Raw genomic sequence first — 17,943 nt, forward strand, 5'->3', positions numbered from 1 at the left:
CCGGCAATTTACCGGATATCCAGCGTCAAATATAAGCCGGATATCATGTAACCGGATAGTTTTCATATGCGGTATCCGGCCGGATATTGAAAATGACCGGATATCCGGCCGGATAACCGGCCAGACCGGATATCCGATCCAACCCTAGTTCAATTCCAAGGAGAAAGGGGACAATGCACTGTAAATACGTTGGTCACCAAAGTTTTATAACCGCAGTAACTTGTTCATGTTCAACTTTTAACCAGTAATTTAAATTATATTAGGGCAATTTTGTTTATTATCATTGGGGAAGTATATAATCTATCATCCATTGTCTTATCCCTTAAGATTCCTGGATATATTCTTCAAACATTCTTACCTTACCTACTCCTTGTCTCTCTCTCTCTCTCTCTCTCTCTCTCTCTCTCTCTCTCTCTCTCTCTCTCTCTCTTTCTCTCTCTCTCTTTCTCTCTCTCTCTCTTCTCTCTCTCTCTCTCTCTCTCTCTCTCTCTCTCTTCTCTCTCTCTCTCTCTCTTTCTCTTTCTCTCTCTCTCTCTCTCTCTCTCTCTCTCTCTCTCTCTCTCTCTCTCTCTCTCTCTCTCTCTCTCTCTCTCTCTCTCTCTCTCTCTCTCTCTCTCTCTCTCTCTCTCTCTCCTCTCTCTCTCTCTCTCTCTCTCTCTGTCTCTCTCTGTCTTCAATTGAATTGAAAAGTCCATTTTTCTGCTTTACATTTAATTGCAATATTGTAAACTAGTGGCTTTGCCCTATGAAGTAATGGAAGTCAACCCTCCTAAATAGAAATATTTTAAAAAGTTATTCTTTGTTTAATTACTCTGTGGTAAAATTAAACCTAGGTTGTGCGTTGTATACACAAAAATTTCAATTCGTAAAAAAAACCAGGTTGTTCGCATACACAAAAATTAAAATTTGTAAAAAAAATATTAAATTTTGTTTTTTAGGGGGGGGGGGGTTTATAGGGGCTCCGCCCCATGGTGCAGTGGGGTTCTCCCACCCCAATTACTGGTTTTTGTTTACAAAAATATAAAAAAAAAAAAAAATTTTTGGAAGTTTGGATTTATTTTTATTTTTTGGGGGGGTTGGGGTGTCCCACCCCTCAAGAAAATAGCTTAAAACCACCAGACAACCAGTATGTATATTTCCTGAAGAGTAGAGCCCAATCGGTTAAGCGGTTACTGAGATTTTACAAAAAATGTAAATAAACTTTTTTGGGGGGTGGGATTTGTTAGATTTAGGGGGGTTGGGGGTGTCCCATCCTTAAGGAAAATAGCTTAAACCCATCACAGGACCATTAGGTATATTCCCTGAAGAGTAGAGCCCAATCAGTTCAGTGGTTACTGAGATCTTAAGCTTCAGACGGACAGACAGACGGAAAGACGGACAGACAGACAGGCGGACAGACATCAAGCTACTTTGTATTATAGATGATTCATGAAATGGTTCATAACCCATTTTTAGTATAATTAAAAGTCCATATAAATCTTTCTACACAAAAATATGGTATTGTCAAAAATTTTACACTTGGACAACATTTTTCTTAGTCATGCGTTTTTATATCAATTTTAATTGAGCCTTATCACACCCCTTGACAAGTGTCTACACTCCCCTAATGCAGCCAAGGGGGGTGACAATGTAAATAACCACATTCTACTTTACTTAAGGGAGGGTTTAAAAAATGTGCACGCTTCGCGCATTAATTTACTAATTCAGAGAGGGCACTTTTTTACTGTTTAGTTAGCGGGTGGACAGTGGACACCTAGGGGATTGTATCTACCTTATTTTGTTGTCTGTATAACCGCCCCACCCCCAAAGCTCACACCCCATTAAATTTTGTTTTAATGGGGTAGTCAAAAATTTTGGGCGCGCTTCACACACATACTTCAATAAGGAAATAATTTTGATTATTATGTGTATAAATTTATTGTGCATTGTCTTAGCCGCCAAGATCCCTAGATTCGCTGCTATTCTAACAATTGTTTATGTATGTAGGTACAGATGGTCTGGCCCCATGGATACGCTGCTATTCTAACAATTGTTTATGTATGTAGGTACAGATGGTCTGGCCCCATGGATACGCTGCTATTCTAACAATTGTTTATGTATGTAGGTACAGATGGTCTGGCCCCAGAGTTTATCGGCACAATTTCTAATGTATCAATTATACAGGTAAAACTTTATTATCCGATAAATTTCCGCTGGATTAAAATCAGTCTTGGGCCATACTGAGCTCCAATTTGTAATGCATCAATTATACAGGTAAAACCTTATTGTCCATGGAATCCGATTTATTTCCGCTGGAAAAAACAATTTGGAACAATTATACAGGTAAAACATTCCTGTCCAGATAATCCGATTTATTTCCGCTCAATCAAAACCGGTCATGGGCCATACTGAGCCACAATTTCTAATGCATCAATTATACAGGTAAAACTTTATTGTCCCTGAAATCCGATTTATTTCCGCTAAAAAAAACCGGTCATCGGCCATACTGAGCCACAATTTGGAACAATTATACAGGTAAAACATTCCTTCCATATAATCCTATTTATTTCCGGTGGATCAAAACCGGTCCTGAGCCCTACTGTAAAACTATGTGATGTACCGATTTTTAGTGAATGTTTCACGAAAAATTAGATAATAATTATAAAGTCAATCATTGTTTTGTTGGTCCCGGGACTTCAGCCCCTCAAACAACTAAACTGAATTAATTCTGTATTTTAGTTTACTTCTTTTATTTTACCATTTTTTGAAACAAATGACAGCCTTTTCTTTTAGTATAATAGGTCCTACGACAAACGTAGGAGTCCCAAACGTCGGAGTGGACACTTAACCTAACCCAACCTACTTTAGACTTGTTTAAAAAGCCTTTCTATTAATCGTCCATTGTACTATCCTTGTCTACTTTCTCCCCTTTTTTCAGGGAGGGAGGGGAAGTTAGACTATTTAAATTATACTTGCTCTAAAAGTTTTATAAATAAGTTATCTAAGTAGTTAAATGAAACTTTTGCGATTTTAAAAAATATTGGTTGTTTCAAACTATTCCACACTTTTCAACCAATAATTCTAACCTAAAGAATGTATGAATTTATTTTCTCGTATTCATTCGAATCCGGTGGATAGGAACCGGTTCTCATCCATACGAAAAAAACTATGTCTAGCATCGTATTATATACAGCTTTTTAAGAATATAAAAATGTACAATAATAAGATTAAAACCAGTTTTTTTAGCCCGTGACTTCGGCACCTCGGGGATGAAAAAACGGGTTTTAATCTTGTACATTTGTACATTTTTTTATCCGCGGAAAGCTGTTTATAATACGATGCAAGAAATAACTATTATCATTTGTTGGGATGTAAACCAATTTATCATTCATTGTCTCATCCCTTATGATCCCATCCTTTATTTATGCAAGCCGTAAAAATGATTTATATGCTAAATCAGTTTTGCGTAAAAAAAAGTCTGGTGAAAGAAAAATTATTTATCGCATCGTATTACAAACAGCTTTCTGCGGATATAAAAATAAATAATTATAAGATAAAATCATTTTTATTACATTTTAATATTCGTAGAAAACTAGATACAATACGATGCTATACATGATTTTTTAGTGTTGCTGAGAACCGGTTCTTATCCGCCGGATAATAATCGGTTTCGAAGCCACACTGGAAATGACGTTTATGCGCCTAGTTTTACAAACCTTGCAAATGACAGGAAATTTTGTAAGATAAATCAAAATTGTGTGTGTGTGTGATATACAGGGATTTTAAGGGATAAGACAATGGACGAAAAATTGATGTATATCACTAATTATGATAAACAAAATCAACCCTTCTCTAGATAAAAATTATTGAATAAAGATGGAATCTTGCTATCTGCAACCAACCATCGTTTTTAATCTAACAATTAGAGATTCATATTTGTAAAACTTTGGGTACCAGTATAATTTACAGTCTAGTATCCTCACCTTCCTTGAAAATATACCAAAATATTTGTTAAAATTTTTACCATCCAGGAGATTATGACCATCAAAGCCAGAGCAGCGAAAACGGTCACCAAGACCTATTTACAGATTTGTATAGCTTGCACTTTTCAGTGTGTTTGTGTGTTTATCTTTTATATATAGGACAAAAGATTTGCTTTATTTAACCCACTTATCATTGACAAAAGTTGATAATCAATATCTCATTTCTTTCATTGACATGGGATATTTTGAATCAGAAAAAAAACATTTCATGTTTTGTAACATATTATGCCTTAAAGACCAGTTTTTCTAAGTGCCTTATCTTATTAAATTCTGTGAATGGTAATTGAGTTCAATAACGCAATACTTTTGTCCTATGTTAAAAGAACCAATAAATTGGATATTGTACCTTATTTTCACATATCATGATAAAGTAACACTCACAGCTGGCTAAAAATAAAGTTAACCCCAGCCATTCCCTTTACCTCATCTGACCCCCTTACTACAAAATGAACGAACTGGCCAATAAATGAGGTCCATATTAGCAAGCTATTTTGACATGGAAACACACGATTAATGGATTAATGGTTCATATTAATAGCAAATTTAAAATTATGAAATTCAACGTTTTTATTATTAGGAGTCATCTAATATATAATTGCTAAAATATTATTTTCATAACTTAATCATTTGACGTACAGACAGACGGACGAAATCATAGATTATTTTCGTAAAAACTTCATACATCTGGCTTTAAGTGGCTCCGTTTTCAAATTATAAGGGACCATTCTAAAATTTAAATTCAAAAAATGAAATAGCAATCCCGACGCTTCCTTACAATCGGTTCAGTGGTAAGCCAGATCTTTAGTGACCAACAAAACACCTTACCACTTTAAATGAAGAATTATCTGCTGTACAAATAAATGTACAAATCTTGGCTGTCAACGCAGCGGCTGCACCCAGGGAGGGAGGGGACAATGGGCTGTGTTTATTACAACAGTCCCCAAAGTTTTATAACGTTTTTTTTTAAACGTTGGATTATCAACCATGGGGACTTGTATTGAATTTAGATTGGTTGCTTTATTAAGTTGACTGTCCAAACGTTTCAACTACTAATTGTAATATACAGAAAGGTGTAATTTTGTGTATCATCATTGAGGATGTTCATCATATTATCGGCCATTGTCTTATCCCTTTAGATCCTTGGGCTGCACCACCACCAACTGTGTTCAAGATCATTTAGATTGAGATCTCAAATGTTTTTATGATGTTAGCTGAGTAAAAATGTTGCCAAATCTTGAGGCTATTTTACGTTTATATTAGTCAGGAATCTTAAGGGATAAGACAATGAACGGTGAATAAATTACTGTACCTTCCCGATAATGATAAACAAAATTACAAATCAGTTATGTGACGTCATAAACATGAGAGATAATCCATTTCTTTATTAGAGTTTTTCTCTCCCACTTCTACTCTCATCTCCCTTATTTTTGTGACGTCACATGGCTGATTTTTGTCCAGTAAAAAATTACTCCTTCTGTAGATCAAGCTAATTGATTAATGGTTGTAATGTTTGAACATCGCCAGTTTGAACCAAACAACGAAGATTCAATAAAAGTACCCAAGGTGAGAAATTTGGGTACCATTATGATTTCAAGTCCAATATCCCCTTCGTGCCTCATATTACTCAGAGAGAGATAAAGACATTATTTTTTGCGTGAAGTTAAACTTTGGGCACTTTCAATGAATTTCGATTGGTTGGTGGCAAAAGGGGTAATTTTGTTTATATTCATTGGAGATGAACATCAATTTATCGTCCATTGAATTATCCCTCAAGATACCTCATATGATTTAAAGGATGGATACAGTGGCGTGCATAGGGTTTGTTAAGGTATGCGCAAAGCCCACCTACACTCTCCCCTTAATCCAAAAACGGCGGAGATGTGAGCTTTTATGGGTGCATAATTTACTATACAAGAAGGGTGTTCTTATTTTATTATAAGGGAAAAGCAGGTAGCCGATGGATGATTTAAAGTAAATTGCTGAAAAAAATGTCTTATTGAAAGATGGTCTACAAATTATATGATATTCTTAAATATTGTGGTTAATTTAGACAGACATACAGTTGTGGGGAAAAAAATAAGACATTTTTACTTGATTCTTTCACTGCCTGTAATAGGGGGCTGTAGACTCCTGTAAAAGGGGTGTAGGGGGTTGTATCATCCCTCCTGTATTTGCCAGGGTGGTGGATACACCCTCCTGATGTAGGAGTTTGTATCTGCACGCCTCAGGATGGATATCTTCCTCTTTCTATGGATGATGAAACTGCAGCTTCACATTGATTGTTTTTAAAAGCGAAGCTTTTTTATAATTATTAAAAGCGAAGCGTACGTCCGTCCGAGATAGATAGCTTTTATTCGTAAATTTAGGCATGTTAGAATTGTCCTATCGGTTTCAAACTTTGCATGATGATTCCTGTAGTAGTTAGGTACGATTTAGAAATCGTAGCAACTCTATAATCATTACCAGAATGTCCGTACGTCCATTTTAAACATGTTGACTTTTTTACTTTTTTAACAACAAATTTTATGTGATCTAATTATCCGTTTGATTTGATTTTTTGTATACTGATTCCTGGGACAACAAAGTACAATATTTTAAGCGAAGCAACTCTAAAATCAAGTCCTAAAAATGTCTGTATGTCCATAAACATTATCCTGTATCAAGCAGTTTTTTTAACAAATTTACTTCGTTTCTTATACATTTATATTCTGATTATTCAGTTCTGACACAATACAAGTGTTAATGTATGTTTGGCCTACCATTTCAGTGCTTCGCTTTTATGAATGTTGTCATCCTTGTTTTTGTTTCATGGCGTTAGGTTGCTTTTTTAATCACGGAGGAAAGGTACATTGGGTTGTAAATGATACTGGTCCCAAAAGTTAAAAAACACATATTCTCATTCTTTAACTTAAAAACTTATTGCTTGTAATTTGTAATTAGTAAAAATCACGTAACCTTTGCATCATAACCGACATACAAACGAACAATATGTCATATACTAGATGTAAAGTGGAGCTGAGAAACCACACATTTTCTCACAATTTTTCTGATAGTCAGATAGACACTTTTATTTTCAGAGTAGCTTTGCTCCAAGGAAGGAGGGGACAATGGGCTCAACCTTTTTTGGGAACTTGAATTTTGATTTAAACCACACTGATTGTAATTTACAAAAGGGGTGATTTTGTGTATTTTCATTGGGGATGTACATCAATTTATAGGCAATTGTCTTATCCCTTTATATATCTAACTAACTTCTTGGGTTAAACCAAAATTTATTATTCTAAATTTTTCTAGATTTACGGTATTATGAAATTTTTACAATAATTGGAATATTTCTGTAAACATATTTTAGTAGAATATTTCAGCCAAGAAACATGAAATTATTTCATAAAACTCTTCAAGGCATTCGTGTCTGTCTGTTGTATTATTAAAAGCGAAGCTTTACTATAATTAAGATCGATCCGTACGTAAAGGATTTTTCCGTTATTTTAGGCTTTTTAGGATTGTCCTATCGATCTCAAACTTTGCATGGTGATTCGTGTAATAGTTAGGCACGATTTAGAAATCGTAGCAACTCTATAATCATTACTAGAATGTCCGTACGTCCATTTTAAACATGTTTTTTTTTTACTTTCTTAACAACTAATTTTTATGTGTTATTATCCGATTGATCTCATTTTTGGTATATTGATTCTGGAACAACAAAGCACAATATTGTAAGCGAAGCAACTCTATAATCAAGACCTAAAATGAAAGTATGTCCATAAACATTATCCTGTATCAAGCAGTTTTTTAACAAATTTGATTACAATTTTGCTTCGACTCTTATACATTTATATTCTGATTATTCAGTTTTGACACTATACAAGTGTTAATGTCTGTTTGTCTTAGCGTTTTAGTGCTTCACTTTTAGGGATGTTGTCATCCTTGTTTTTATCTTTAACCTAGAATGGAAATGGTAGGGCAATGTATAATACATTTCAGAGCTCGGCAGTTGCGCGTCAGCCAAGACTAAAACTAAAATTTAAACATGTTTGAATGCTTTGACAAATTTTTTGAAAAATGAGATTGCCATATTTAGGAAACAGCATACGCCAAAAAATGCCACGCCATGCAATAAAATGACCAATAATAGGCCAGTATGAATTATTGACCAATGATAAGAGTTTTACTGGCCTCTCATTTTATTGTGTGACGTCATTTTTTAGAGGCACTTTACGCTGTTTCCATATTTAGACTTCCAGTTGATTTACAAAATTGTGAAAGGTTTCCCTGAGGCTTACAGGCGGATGACGCGTAGCTGTTAAGCCTCGACAAATTTTTGTACTCTACTAATTACGATAAACAAATGTATACCTTATATTGATTAAAAATCTTTGCACTAGTTTGTATAATCAAAAATGATTTAATAACATTTCTCAAAGATTGTGAGCCAACGAATTAGAGAATGAAAATATTATTTTATTAAAAATGTACGTTCCAATGTCCTATCCCTCCCTTCTTTGTCCCCTTTCTGCTAATTTTTCACGTTGATTTTTTCTCAGATATTAGAAGAGGCAATTTAAATTATTTTAAATACCTTATTTTTATTTAGGCTTTAAATTTTAACTTTTAGAAAAAGTTTTGCTAATGTGTGCAAACCTAAACTTTTCAAACTCCCCTCTCATAACACTAAAACTAATCTAAAACTTTTAAAATGTGTTTATGACCTTACAGCTTCAATGACTGTGTGTGTGTGAATGTGTGTGTGTGTGTGTGTAAGTGTGTGTGTGTGTGTAAGTGTGTGTGTGTGTGAGTGTGTGAATGTGTAAGTGTGTGTGTGTGTGAGTGTGTGTGTATGTATGTGTGTGTGTGAGTGTAAAGATTATAATGTAATGGGCTAAAACAATTGAAAGAGTTCACATAGGACAAAATTCTAGATTTCTTAGTATTTAGTGAACATTTTTACTTTACTTTAAGAGTTTTGCTTTAAAGATAAGTAATGAACGCTCTGTTAATAATACTTTTGTGACTAGTGACTTCGCCCCTAGATTTGGTAGATGGGGAGGTTCCCAGGAATAAGGTATAACCAACAAGCGAAAAAAATCTGAAATGATATTTTGGGGGCAAATGGAGAGGTCATCAATTTTACTATGTATTGCCCCCCAACGACAGCTGAAAAACACGTATAGGTTTCGTGATTTTCCCCCGAAGTAGATTGTTGTTGTTATAAGCTTGAAGGTTCTCAACAACATTTGTATTATTTTGGAGAAAAAAAATAAGAAATTTTTTTAAACATATTCACAACTTACTAATTTTAATACAGGATAAGTTAAGGCTTTATTTATTTTTTTCAAATTTTACTAAACCAATTTAGGTTTCAATCTTCGTACTGGGCTGTGTATAATTCAGGTATCTAAAGGGATAAGACAATAGCCGATAAATTGATTAACATCATCAATGATGACACACAAAATTACCCCGTCTGAAGATTACAATTAGTGGTTAAAACGTTTGGACACTCAACTGAATGAACCAACTAATCAAATTTCAAAAGTCCTCAAGGTTGTTGAGCCAACGAATAAAAGACGTTATTATAAAACTTTTGGAACTTTTTTTTACTGGTAAACCTGTTTCTAGACACTAGGCTCTTTTAAATCATGTTTAACCTAACCTAATCTTATAAAATCTTATCTAGGAGGTAAACCAAAACATTCACTAATCATGGACCGTCTTTTCCTTGATTTTTTTTAAACCTAGATAATTAATTAATCGGTTTGTGAGATCTTGAGGGACGAACGAACAGGGTTTCACTAAGATTATAAATTTATTTTATAGGGTAGAGATGCAACTTTTGCGTGTAGTGTAAAGAATCTTGGAGGCTTTAAGGTAAATACGTCTCATTTTTTGTAGCAAAGTTACTCTATAATTCATTCTTATGCCCGTCTGATTTGGTAGAAAAAGCCTTTAGTTTCATGTGTGACGACAAAAATTCCATCTCTTTTTTGGGGATTTCCTTTCCCACTTATCCTTGGTCTGTCTGACATACTACAAAAGGTATATATTAATATATAAATAAAGATTTCGTGATTATTTATTGCAGTTTTAGAAGTCTAAGAACTAAATACACTTAAATGATACTTATCGGTACTTTCCGTCTATGGGCACTTAAACTTCATCTTTATTTTTTGAATAAATTGGAAATAACGGGGCATGGTTTTTTACATTGCCCATACCTGCAGGCTTCCTAGAAACTGGTATAACCTTACCTAACTGGATTAAAAGTAAACTGCACCCTGCCACCCTATTTGCAGTTTCTTTGAAAATAAGCCGGGGAAGGTGGTTTCCTGTGCTTGAATAGTCAATTTGAGGGACCCGGCACTTCTTTTGTGGATGCTTTGGCTCGGCATTCAAACAAATAATTATATTTTCCAGTTTAACTTCGAAACCGATTACAGATTGATACCAGTTTTATTAGCCCAGGCCTATACGGGGCTAACATAACGTGGTATGATCTTATTACTTTCTATTTTAATAGTCGCGGAAAGCTGACTATAATACGATGCGCTAAATAACTTTACCTATTAGGTTGCCTGGATCAAATCTGACACGAAGGCAATCCTTGCAATCCATGATCATGTGATCACAGGAAATGATAGACTACAGATTACACATAATGACAAGGTAAGTGCCACGATAAACAGGATTTATTCATGGCTAGTCTTGTAGAGAAGCTGTGCTTCGATATTCAAGTACAGAGTTGGGTTCTGAAAAAATCAAGCATCTCTGAATCGGTTAATGTTGCCAGATCACAAAATTTCATTTTGTACAAATCTATAAATTTAAGTTTTATTAAAATAAGATTTTATTTTTTATATGATTTTAGAGGATTTTTAACAAAAACAATTTTGGTGAACTGGTTACCATGCCCCTTCCCTACACTTTTGATCAAAGAGCCCCTAAATGCTAGGGGCAAATATATAACAATAATTCATTATACAAAATCACTCCGAGCGACAATTAGGCTTGGTTAAGTTTGGGTTAACGATTGACCTTCCTATTATCTGATAGAATTTTACAACAAATTATACACGCTAGATTTATGTGAATAATTATTGAAGGAGCGCAACTAACCTATAGGTCAGTCCCGCTACACAAGCATAAAGTTTTAGTAGCAAAGCTCCTCTATAATGTCAAATGTCCGTTTATTAAAAAACGTGATTTTTTCTGCTCTTGTTCAAGAAAGACAACTAAAATTTGTTTACTGATTCCAAATACCAATGAGCATCTAGTATATAATTTAGTTGGTACGTTGGACTATTGTCGGTAAGGCATCTAAAGACATAAAAAATTATTTTTCATTACGGTTTTGTAAAGGTTATTTTCTTCAAATGTTTAACATCTACTGAACATTTTCTCTATGATTCACTTTGTCCCAGTGTCCATCTAATCATATTTTTTGCTTTGTTACTTATAGATGTTGTCATCCTTGTTTGTTTGTAGGACACATGGACCCTAACAATACGGGATGTCCAAACGCAGGACAGAGGGCCCTACATGTGCCAAGTTAATTCTACACCAGTAAGAAAACAGGTATTTTAATAATCGTAGAAAATTGGCTGTAATACATGATTTTTTAGAGAGGCTAAGAACTGGTTTTAATCCAACGGATATTATTCGGTTTCGAAGCCATTCTGATAAGTCTAGTTGATCAATCTAAAGTTCATGAAGTATAGATTAGAATCAAGAATTAGAAGATTTTGTCTAGCTTGCCTAAATTAATGTTGACAATTGAAGGCCATAATGTTACATTTGCTTTTAGTAAAGTTATGAGATTTCTAAAAATATATTATTTGTAATCACAATTGTTTTTACTAAATACCTTTTTATAAAGTAAACCTTTTAGGTAATAATTCTACTTTTAAAATTGTTTATATTTAAAATATCTTTTCAAAGCTACTTTTTAAAAAAAATCAAATTTTAAAATTTTTGGCTATATGTCCTATTTTTCAGTGTATTTTGCTCTTTTTTATTTTCCCGAGACGGACATATTGGATTGAGATTTGTATTGCAGATACAACAAATCTATAAATGACAACTACCTAAATCCTCCTGTCGGGGACCTTCTTTATCTGCTAGCAAATTGCTTTCTGCTCATTTGCAGCGAAATGGCTGTGGTAATATTCCCGACGCTATTGGTTAAAAGTCGGCAGAGGATCCTCATGTTGCGAACATACAGTTATTTAACCCCCTCCCCCTCTATTGTTTTACAATATTGCAGATACATAAATGTTTTTAGATTGCTCATCTGGAGGTGGTGATATCTCCCAAGATTCTGGACCAGGAATCCAGCAGGGATGAAAATATACCTGAGGGGAGCAATGTCAAGCTTGTCTGTATAGCCTCTGGGTATCCAAGGTAGGTTATGTTTATGGGCCAGGAGGCCAGCAGGGATGAAAATATACCTGAGGGAAGCAATGTCAAGCTTGTCTGTATAGCCTCTGGGTATCCAAGGTAGGTTATGTTTATGGACCAGAAGGCCAGCAGGGATAAAAATATACCTAAGGGGAGCAATGTCAAGCTTGTCTGTATAGCCTCTGGGTATCCAAGGTAGGTTATGTTTATGGACCAGGAGGCCAGCAGGGATGAAAATATACCTGAGGGAAGCAATGTCAACCTTGTCTATATAGCCTCTGGGTATCCAAGGTAGGTTATGTTTCTGGACCAGGAGGCCAGCAGGGATGAAAATATACCTGAGGGAAGCAATGTCAAGCTTGTCTGTATAGCCTCTGGGTATCCAAGGTAGGTTATGTTTCTGGACCAGGAGGCCAGCAGGGATGAAAATATACCTGAGGGAAGCAATGTCAAGCTTGTCTGTATAGCCTCTGGGTATCCAAGGTAGGTTATGTTTATGGACCAGGAGGCCAGGAAGGATGAAAATATACCTGAGAGAAGAAATGTCAAGCTTGTCTGTATAGCCTCTGGGTATCCAAGGTAGGTTATGTTTATGGACCAGGAGGCCAGCGGGGATGAAAATATACCTGAGGGAAGCAATGTCAAGCTTGTCTGTATAGCCTCTGGGTATCCAAGGTAGGTTATGTTTAAGGACAAGGAGGCCAGCAGGGATGAAAATCTACCTGAGGGAAGCAATGTCAAGCTTGTCTGTATAGCCTCTGGGTATCCAAGGTAGGTTATGTTTATGTACCAGGAGGCCAGCAGGGATGAAAATCTACCTGAGGGAAGCAATGTCAAGCTTGTCTGTATAGCCTCTGGGTATCCAAGGTAGGTTATGTTTATGGACCAGGAGGCCAGCAGGGATGAAAATCTACCTGAGGGAAGCAATGTCAAGCCTGTCTGTATAGCCTCTGGGTATCCAAGGTAGGTTATGTTTATGTACCAGGAGGCCAGCAGGGATGAAAATATACATGAGGGGAGCAATGTCAAGCCTGTCTGTATAGCCTCTGGGTATCCAAGGTAGGTTATGTTTATGTACCAGGAGGCCAGCAGGGATGAAAATATACATGAGGGAAGCAATGTCAAGCTTGTCTGTATAGCCTCTGGGTATCCAAGGTAGGTTATGTTTATGTACCAGGAGGCCAGCAGGGATGAAAATATACATGAGGGGAGCAATGTCAAGCCTGTCTGTATAGCCTCTGGGTATCCAAGGTAGGTTATGTTTATGTACCAGGAGGCCAGCAGGGATGAAAATATACATGAGGGGAGCAATGTCAAGCTTGTCTGTATAGCCTTGGAATACCCAAGGTAATTGATGTTGGATAGATAAAGGATAGTGCGTTTTTAGTATTTTGTAGTGTTAATGAGCGGTGAATAATAAAATAAATTTATGTTCTTACTATACATCCCCAATGATGATAAGCAAAATAAATCCTATCATAAATTTTGATTATGTGTTTAAAAGATTAGACATTGATAGTATGGAACCATCTAATCAAAATTTAATAAACGTACCCAAAGTTAAGAGGCAACGAATAAGATAATGTTGTTTAAAAACTTTGGGTACCAGTGTGATTTATAGTCTAATTTCCTCTCACTCCCCAATTTGTCCATGAGAATGTTATTAGAATTTAGTTAAACTATAAACTAATTGCTTCGTGGGATATAGCTTTAAAACTAGAAGGTGTATTAACTGAAAAAGCAAGGCAAGATTTTAAGCATAATCGGCCTGTCTGACTGACAGACATTATTCTACTTTGTATTTCGCATGATAGGTGACATAGCATTTGAATATTATCTCAGCAATGACCACTTTCAATCCTTATAATAAAGTAACAGGATGTCAGTTTGTGTGTCTGTCTGTTTGTCTGTGTGTACCGAAGTATCTCGCTAACCGCTGTACCGATCGGGTTCTCCTTAACAGGTTAGCATCTGATAGGTACCGGGAATAACTATTTTGGAGGAGGTACCACCACCCTCCCACGAGAAATCGCCTCTAGAAAAAAATTCCCCCCCTCCAGAAAAAAATATTCTTACATTTTTTTAACTGAAATTAAAATTGGGGTTGGCACCCTCCCCCACCCCCCCCCCCCCCCTCCCAAAAAGAAACCTAAAAATATAGATTAGAACAAATTCGACTCTTCCCTCTTCAAGTACCCTTAGAGGCTTCTAGGGGCGTAGCCGCTAGTAAAGCCATATAGTGTTGACATAAACCATAAAGATTGCATATCGACAAAACGTCAATAATGAAATTATTAAGTATAGATGTATATCCCAGACAACTACCTTGTTTGGTACCTTTTTCGTCTGCAAGCAAATTGGTTTCTGCTCTTTGTTGTGACTTGACTGTGTAATTATTTATAACGCTATTGGTTGATATTCAAAGTTTCAATTGAAAGACGGTACAGTGTCCACGGGGTGGGGAAAACAATTATTTAACCCATTTCCTGTGTTTTGTTTTACTCTAAAGTGTTGAACGTCTTAGTTAGTTGGCACTAAGTAACTATAAAGGTCAAACAATTGCTACACTACTTATGAGCATAATTATCCTTGTTTATATTTGTGGCGAGTGCAGTGGATGTATACAATGTATAAATAATCAAGGATTTAAAGGGTTAAGACAATGGACAATACATTGATTATATCCCCAATGATGATACAAAAATTCCCTCTTCTGTAAATTACAGTAATTATTGGTTGAAAGGTTTGGACACTCAGCTTAATGAACCAACCAATTAAAATTCAATAAAAGTCTCCAACATTGTCAAGCCAACGAATAAGAAAACATTATTATAAAATTTTGGGGGGAAAAAATATAACCCAATGTCCCCTCCATCCCTAAGTGGATGTATATAATGTATAAATAATCATCTATTGTAAGTAAATTGTTTACCCTACACCAGTATTATGTTACTGTATGCAGTTGAGGACTTGAGTTTAACTTTAAAGTCGGACAATTAAAATCTAAGAATTTCAAAATATCATCATATTGCATAAAATGGTAAGATTTTGTGTATGTAGCAAAGGATCTCTCTAACTGGTGTTTTTCTTCACAATGCAGGTTCTAAGAAGGTTTATAACTATTTTGGGTTTCCACACCAACCCCTAGAGAAATTGCAAATTAATCATCAGAAACCCCATCTAGCAACTGAGAAAATATTTTTGGGAAAGAGCTGATCTTAAAATTATTGGCGAAAAAAAAATATTACTTTCCGCATGAGGCCTTTAAGGGTGTAGCTGCTAGTAATGTATAAATAACAATCTATCGTAAGTAAATTGTTTACCCTACACCAGTATTATGTTACTGTATACAGTTCAGGACTTGAGTTTAACTTTGAAGTCGGACAATTAAAATTAAGAATTTTAGGAATATCATTCTATCATATAAAGTGGTAAGCTTTATGGTCCGTAGCAAAGGATCTTTCTAACCGGTGTAGCTTCTCATTTGTTCTAGGAAGGTTTATAACTATTTTTTGGGCAGATACCACCCCCACCCCTAGAGAAATTGCAAATTAATCATCAGTAACCCCATCTAGCAACCGAGAAAATATTTTTGGTAAACAGCTGATCTTAACATAAATTGAGAAAAAAAAATTTCTTTACGCTAAAGGCTTCTAAAAGTGTAGCTGCTAGTAATGTATAAATAATTATCTATTTTAAGTAAATTGTTTATCCTACACCAGTATTATGTTACTATATGCAGTTCAGGACTTTAGGTTAACTTTAAAATCAAACAAATCACAAATGCAATCTAAGATATCTGATAATTTTTGGAATATTGAAATTGTTTAAATAAAGAAGACATTAACTTATAAACAACGCAATTTTGGCTATTTGACATTGGTTCATTTGTGCAGCAATTTGGAAATTCAAGAGTGTGTCAGTCAATTTGTATGTGTATATTTTTCCTTGTTTTCCAAAAATTCTTTAAAAAGCAGGATACGAAAAATTTATACATAAAGATTGTTTTCTTTGTATAGGGGACAAGAAACTGCAAAATGGGTCAATCTAAAATCTACACTGGTCCATTTTACATTAAAGGAATAGCCAATTGTCCACATAAAAGCATATTTAAGTCCGCAACTGATAAATATAGAGTGGTTATTAGTAATATGGATACATAAATAGTATTAAGTTACAGTTCTAATGTGATGTAATTATTGGGGGTATACAATATACAAACATATACAAAAACACTAAATAAATACAGCTATATATGCAAACAAAGATAATAATATTTATAAATAGCGAAGCAATGTTTAATATTTTTAAAATTTGCTAAGAGGTTGTTGATCTTATCAAAGATTTAATAAACTTTCCATGAAAAAATATAAAAATGGGGACATTTTACAGTTAATTACACTGGTACCCAAAGTTTTATAGAGCTACGTTTTATTATTCATTGAACGAAAAACTTTGGGTACTTTTAAATAATTGTCCGAAATTTACAATCAACTATTTTAATCTACATATTTTGTTTATTATAATTGGGGATGTATGTGAATTTATCGTTCATTTTCTTATCATTTAAGAATCACATAAATATATAATAAAGAATATGTCATTGATCTTAAGGATTTAAAACAAAGGACGATAAATTGATGTAATTCGTCAATGATAATGAACAAAATTAGCCCTTCTGTAGATCAAACTGTCTATTTAAAAATTTGGAAACTACTAATTAGGAACCAACTTATCAACATTCAATATCCATAGTTTTAGCCAACGAATAAAGCGTAGTTGTAAATGTTTAGTCACCAATATAATTAATAATCAAAATTTCTCCTCCCTGGCTGAGAAAAAGTATAGGAGTAAGCAAAATATAAACAATAGATGTAAGATGAATGTTTATATAATAGATATATAAAGTATAGATGAACAATTTATAATTCATACCAATAGCAACACAGAGTAGTACGATAGTAAATTGATTTTTTCTTTTCTTCATTTCATTCTTAATCATAAAGATTGGGGAAGTTATAAACTATGATATAAAGAAGTAAGGTTTTTTTGTCTGAAGCTTAAGATCTCAATAACCACTCAACAAATTGGGCTGTTTATTTTAGGTCCTGTAATGGTTTTAGGCTATTTCATTTTTATATATTGGAAATGGTTTTAAGCTAGCCCCTTGGAATAAAGAGCCCCTTGATTTCAACTAGACTTAGCCGTTAGTTATCCATAAATTATTGCATTAAATTATTTTTGACTAAATATAAACTAAAATTGTCGACTAAATGGTTTTTTTTTTTGCTGGTCGGATTATGGTGACAGATAGACCATCCAGGATAATATATCTATTTTGTGTCCATGCTTGTAGTATATACATCAAACAGAGCAAAGCTCCTAATTACCTTGCAAATCATACAAGGAAACAAAACAATCCAAAAGAATAAGGTGGTTCCCTCAAATTGTCTATTCGAAACCTGTCCTTATTTTGAAATAAATTGTAAGTAAGGGATGGGTGGATTTTCGTATTTTTGTTTTAGGT

The 17,943-nt window shown here is 34.5% G+C and overlaps 1 protein-coding gene across 1 annotated transcript in view; it reads left to right on the plus strand.

Annotated features, from left to right (window-relative positions):
• Positions 1 to 17,943, plus strand: part of DIP-beta (Dpr-interacting protein beta) — a 57,063-nt gene that overhangs the window by 10,431 nt on the left and 28,689 nt on the right. The window contains exons 2-6 of the mRNA XM_080151378.1: positions 2,105 to 2,163; positions 9,840 to 9,890; positions 10,590 to 10,685; positions 11,505 to 11,594; positions 12,301 to 12,419. Of these exons, the coding sequence (XP_080007504.1) occupies positions 2,105 to 2,163; positions 9,840 to 9,890; positions 10,590 to 10,685; positions 11,505 to 11,594; positions 12,301 to 12,419 (415 nt within the window). The remainder of the gene's footprint in view (positions 1 to 2,104; positions 2,164 to 9,839; positions 9,891 to 10,589; positions 10,686 to 11,504; positions 11,595 to 12,300; positions 12,420 to 17,943) is intronic.

Source organism: Acartia tonsa, chromosome 2, assembly GCF_053477335.1.
Source record: "Acartia tonsa isolate MP-2025a chromosome 2, ASM5347733v1, whole genome shotgun sequence".
Taxonomy (NCBI): domain Eukaryota; kingdom Metazoa; phylum Arthropoda; class Copepoda; order Calanoida; family Acartiidae; genus Acartia; species Acartia tonsa.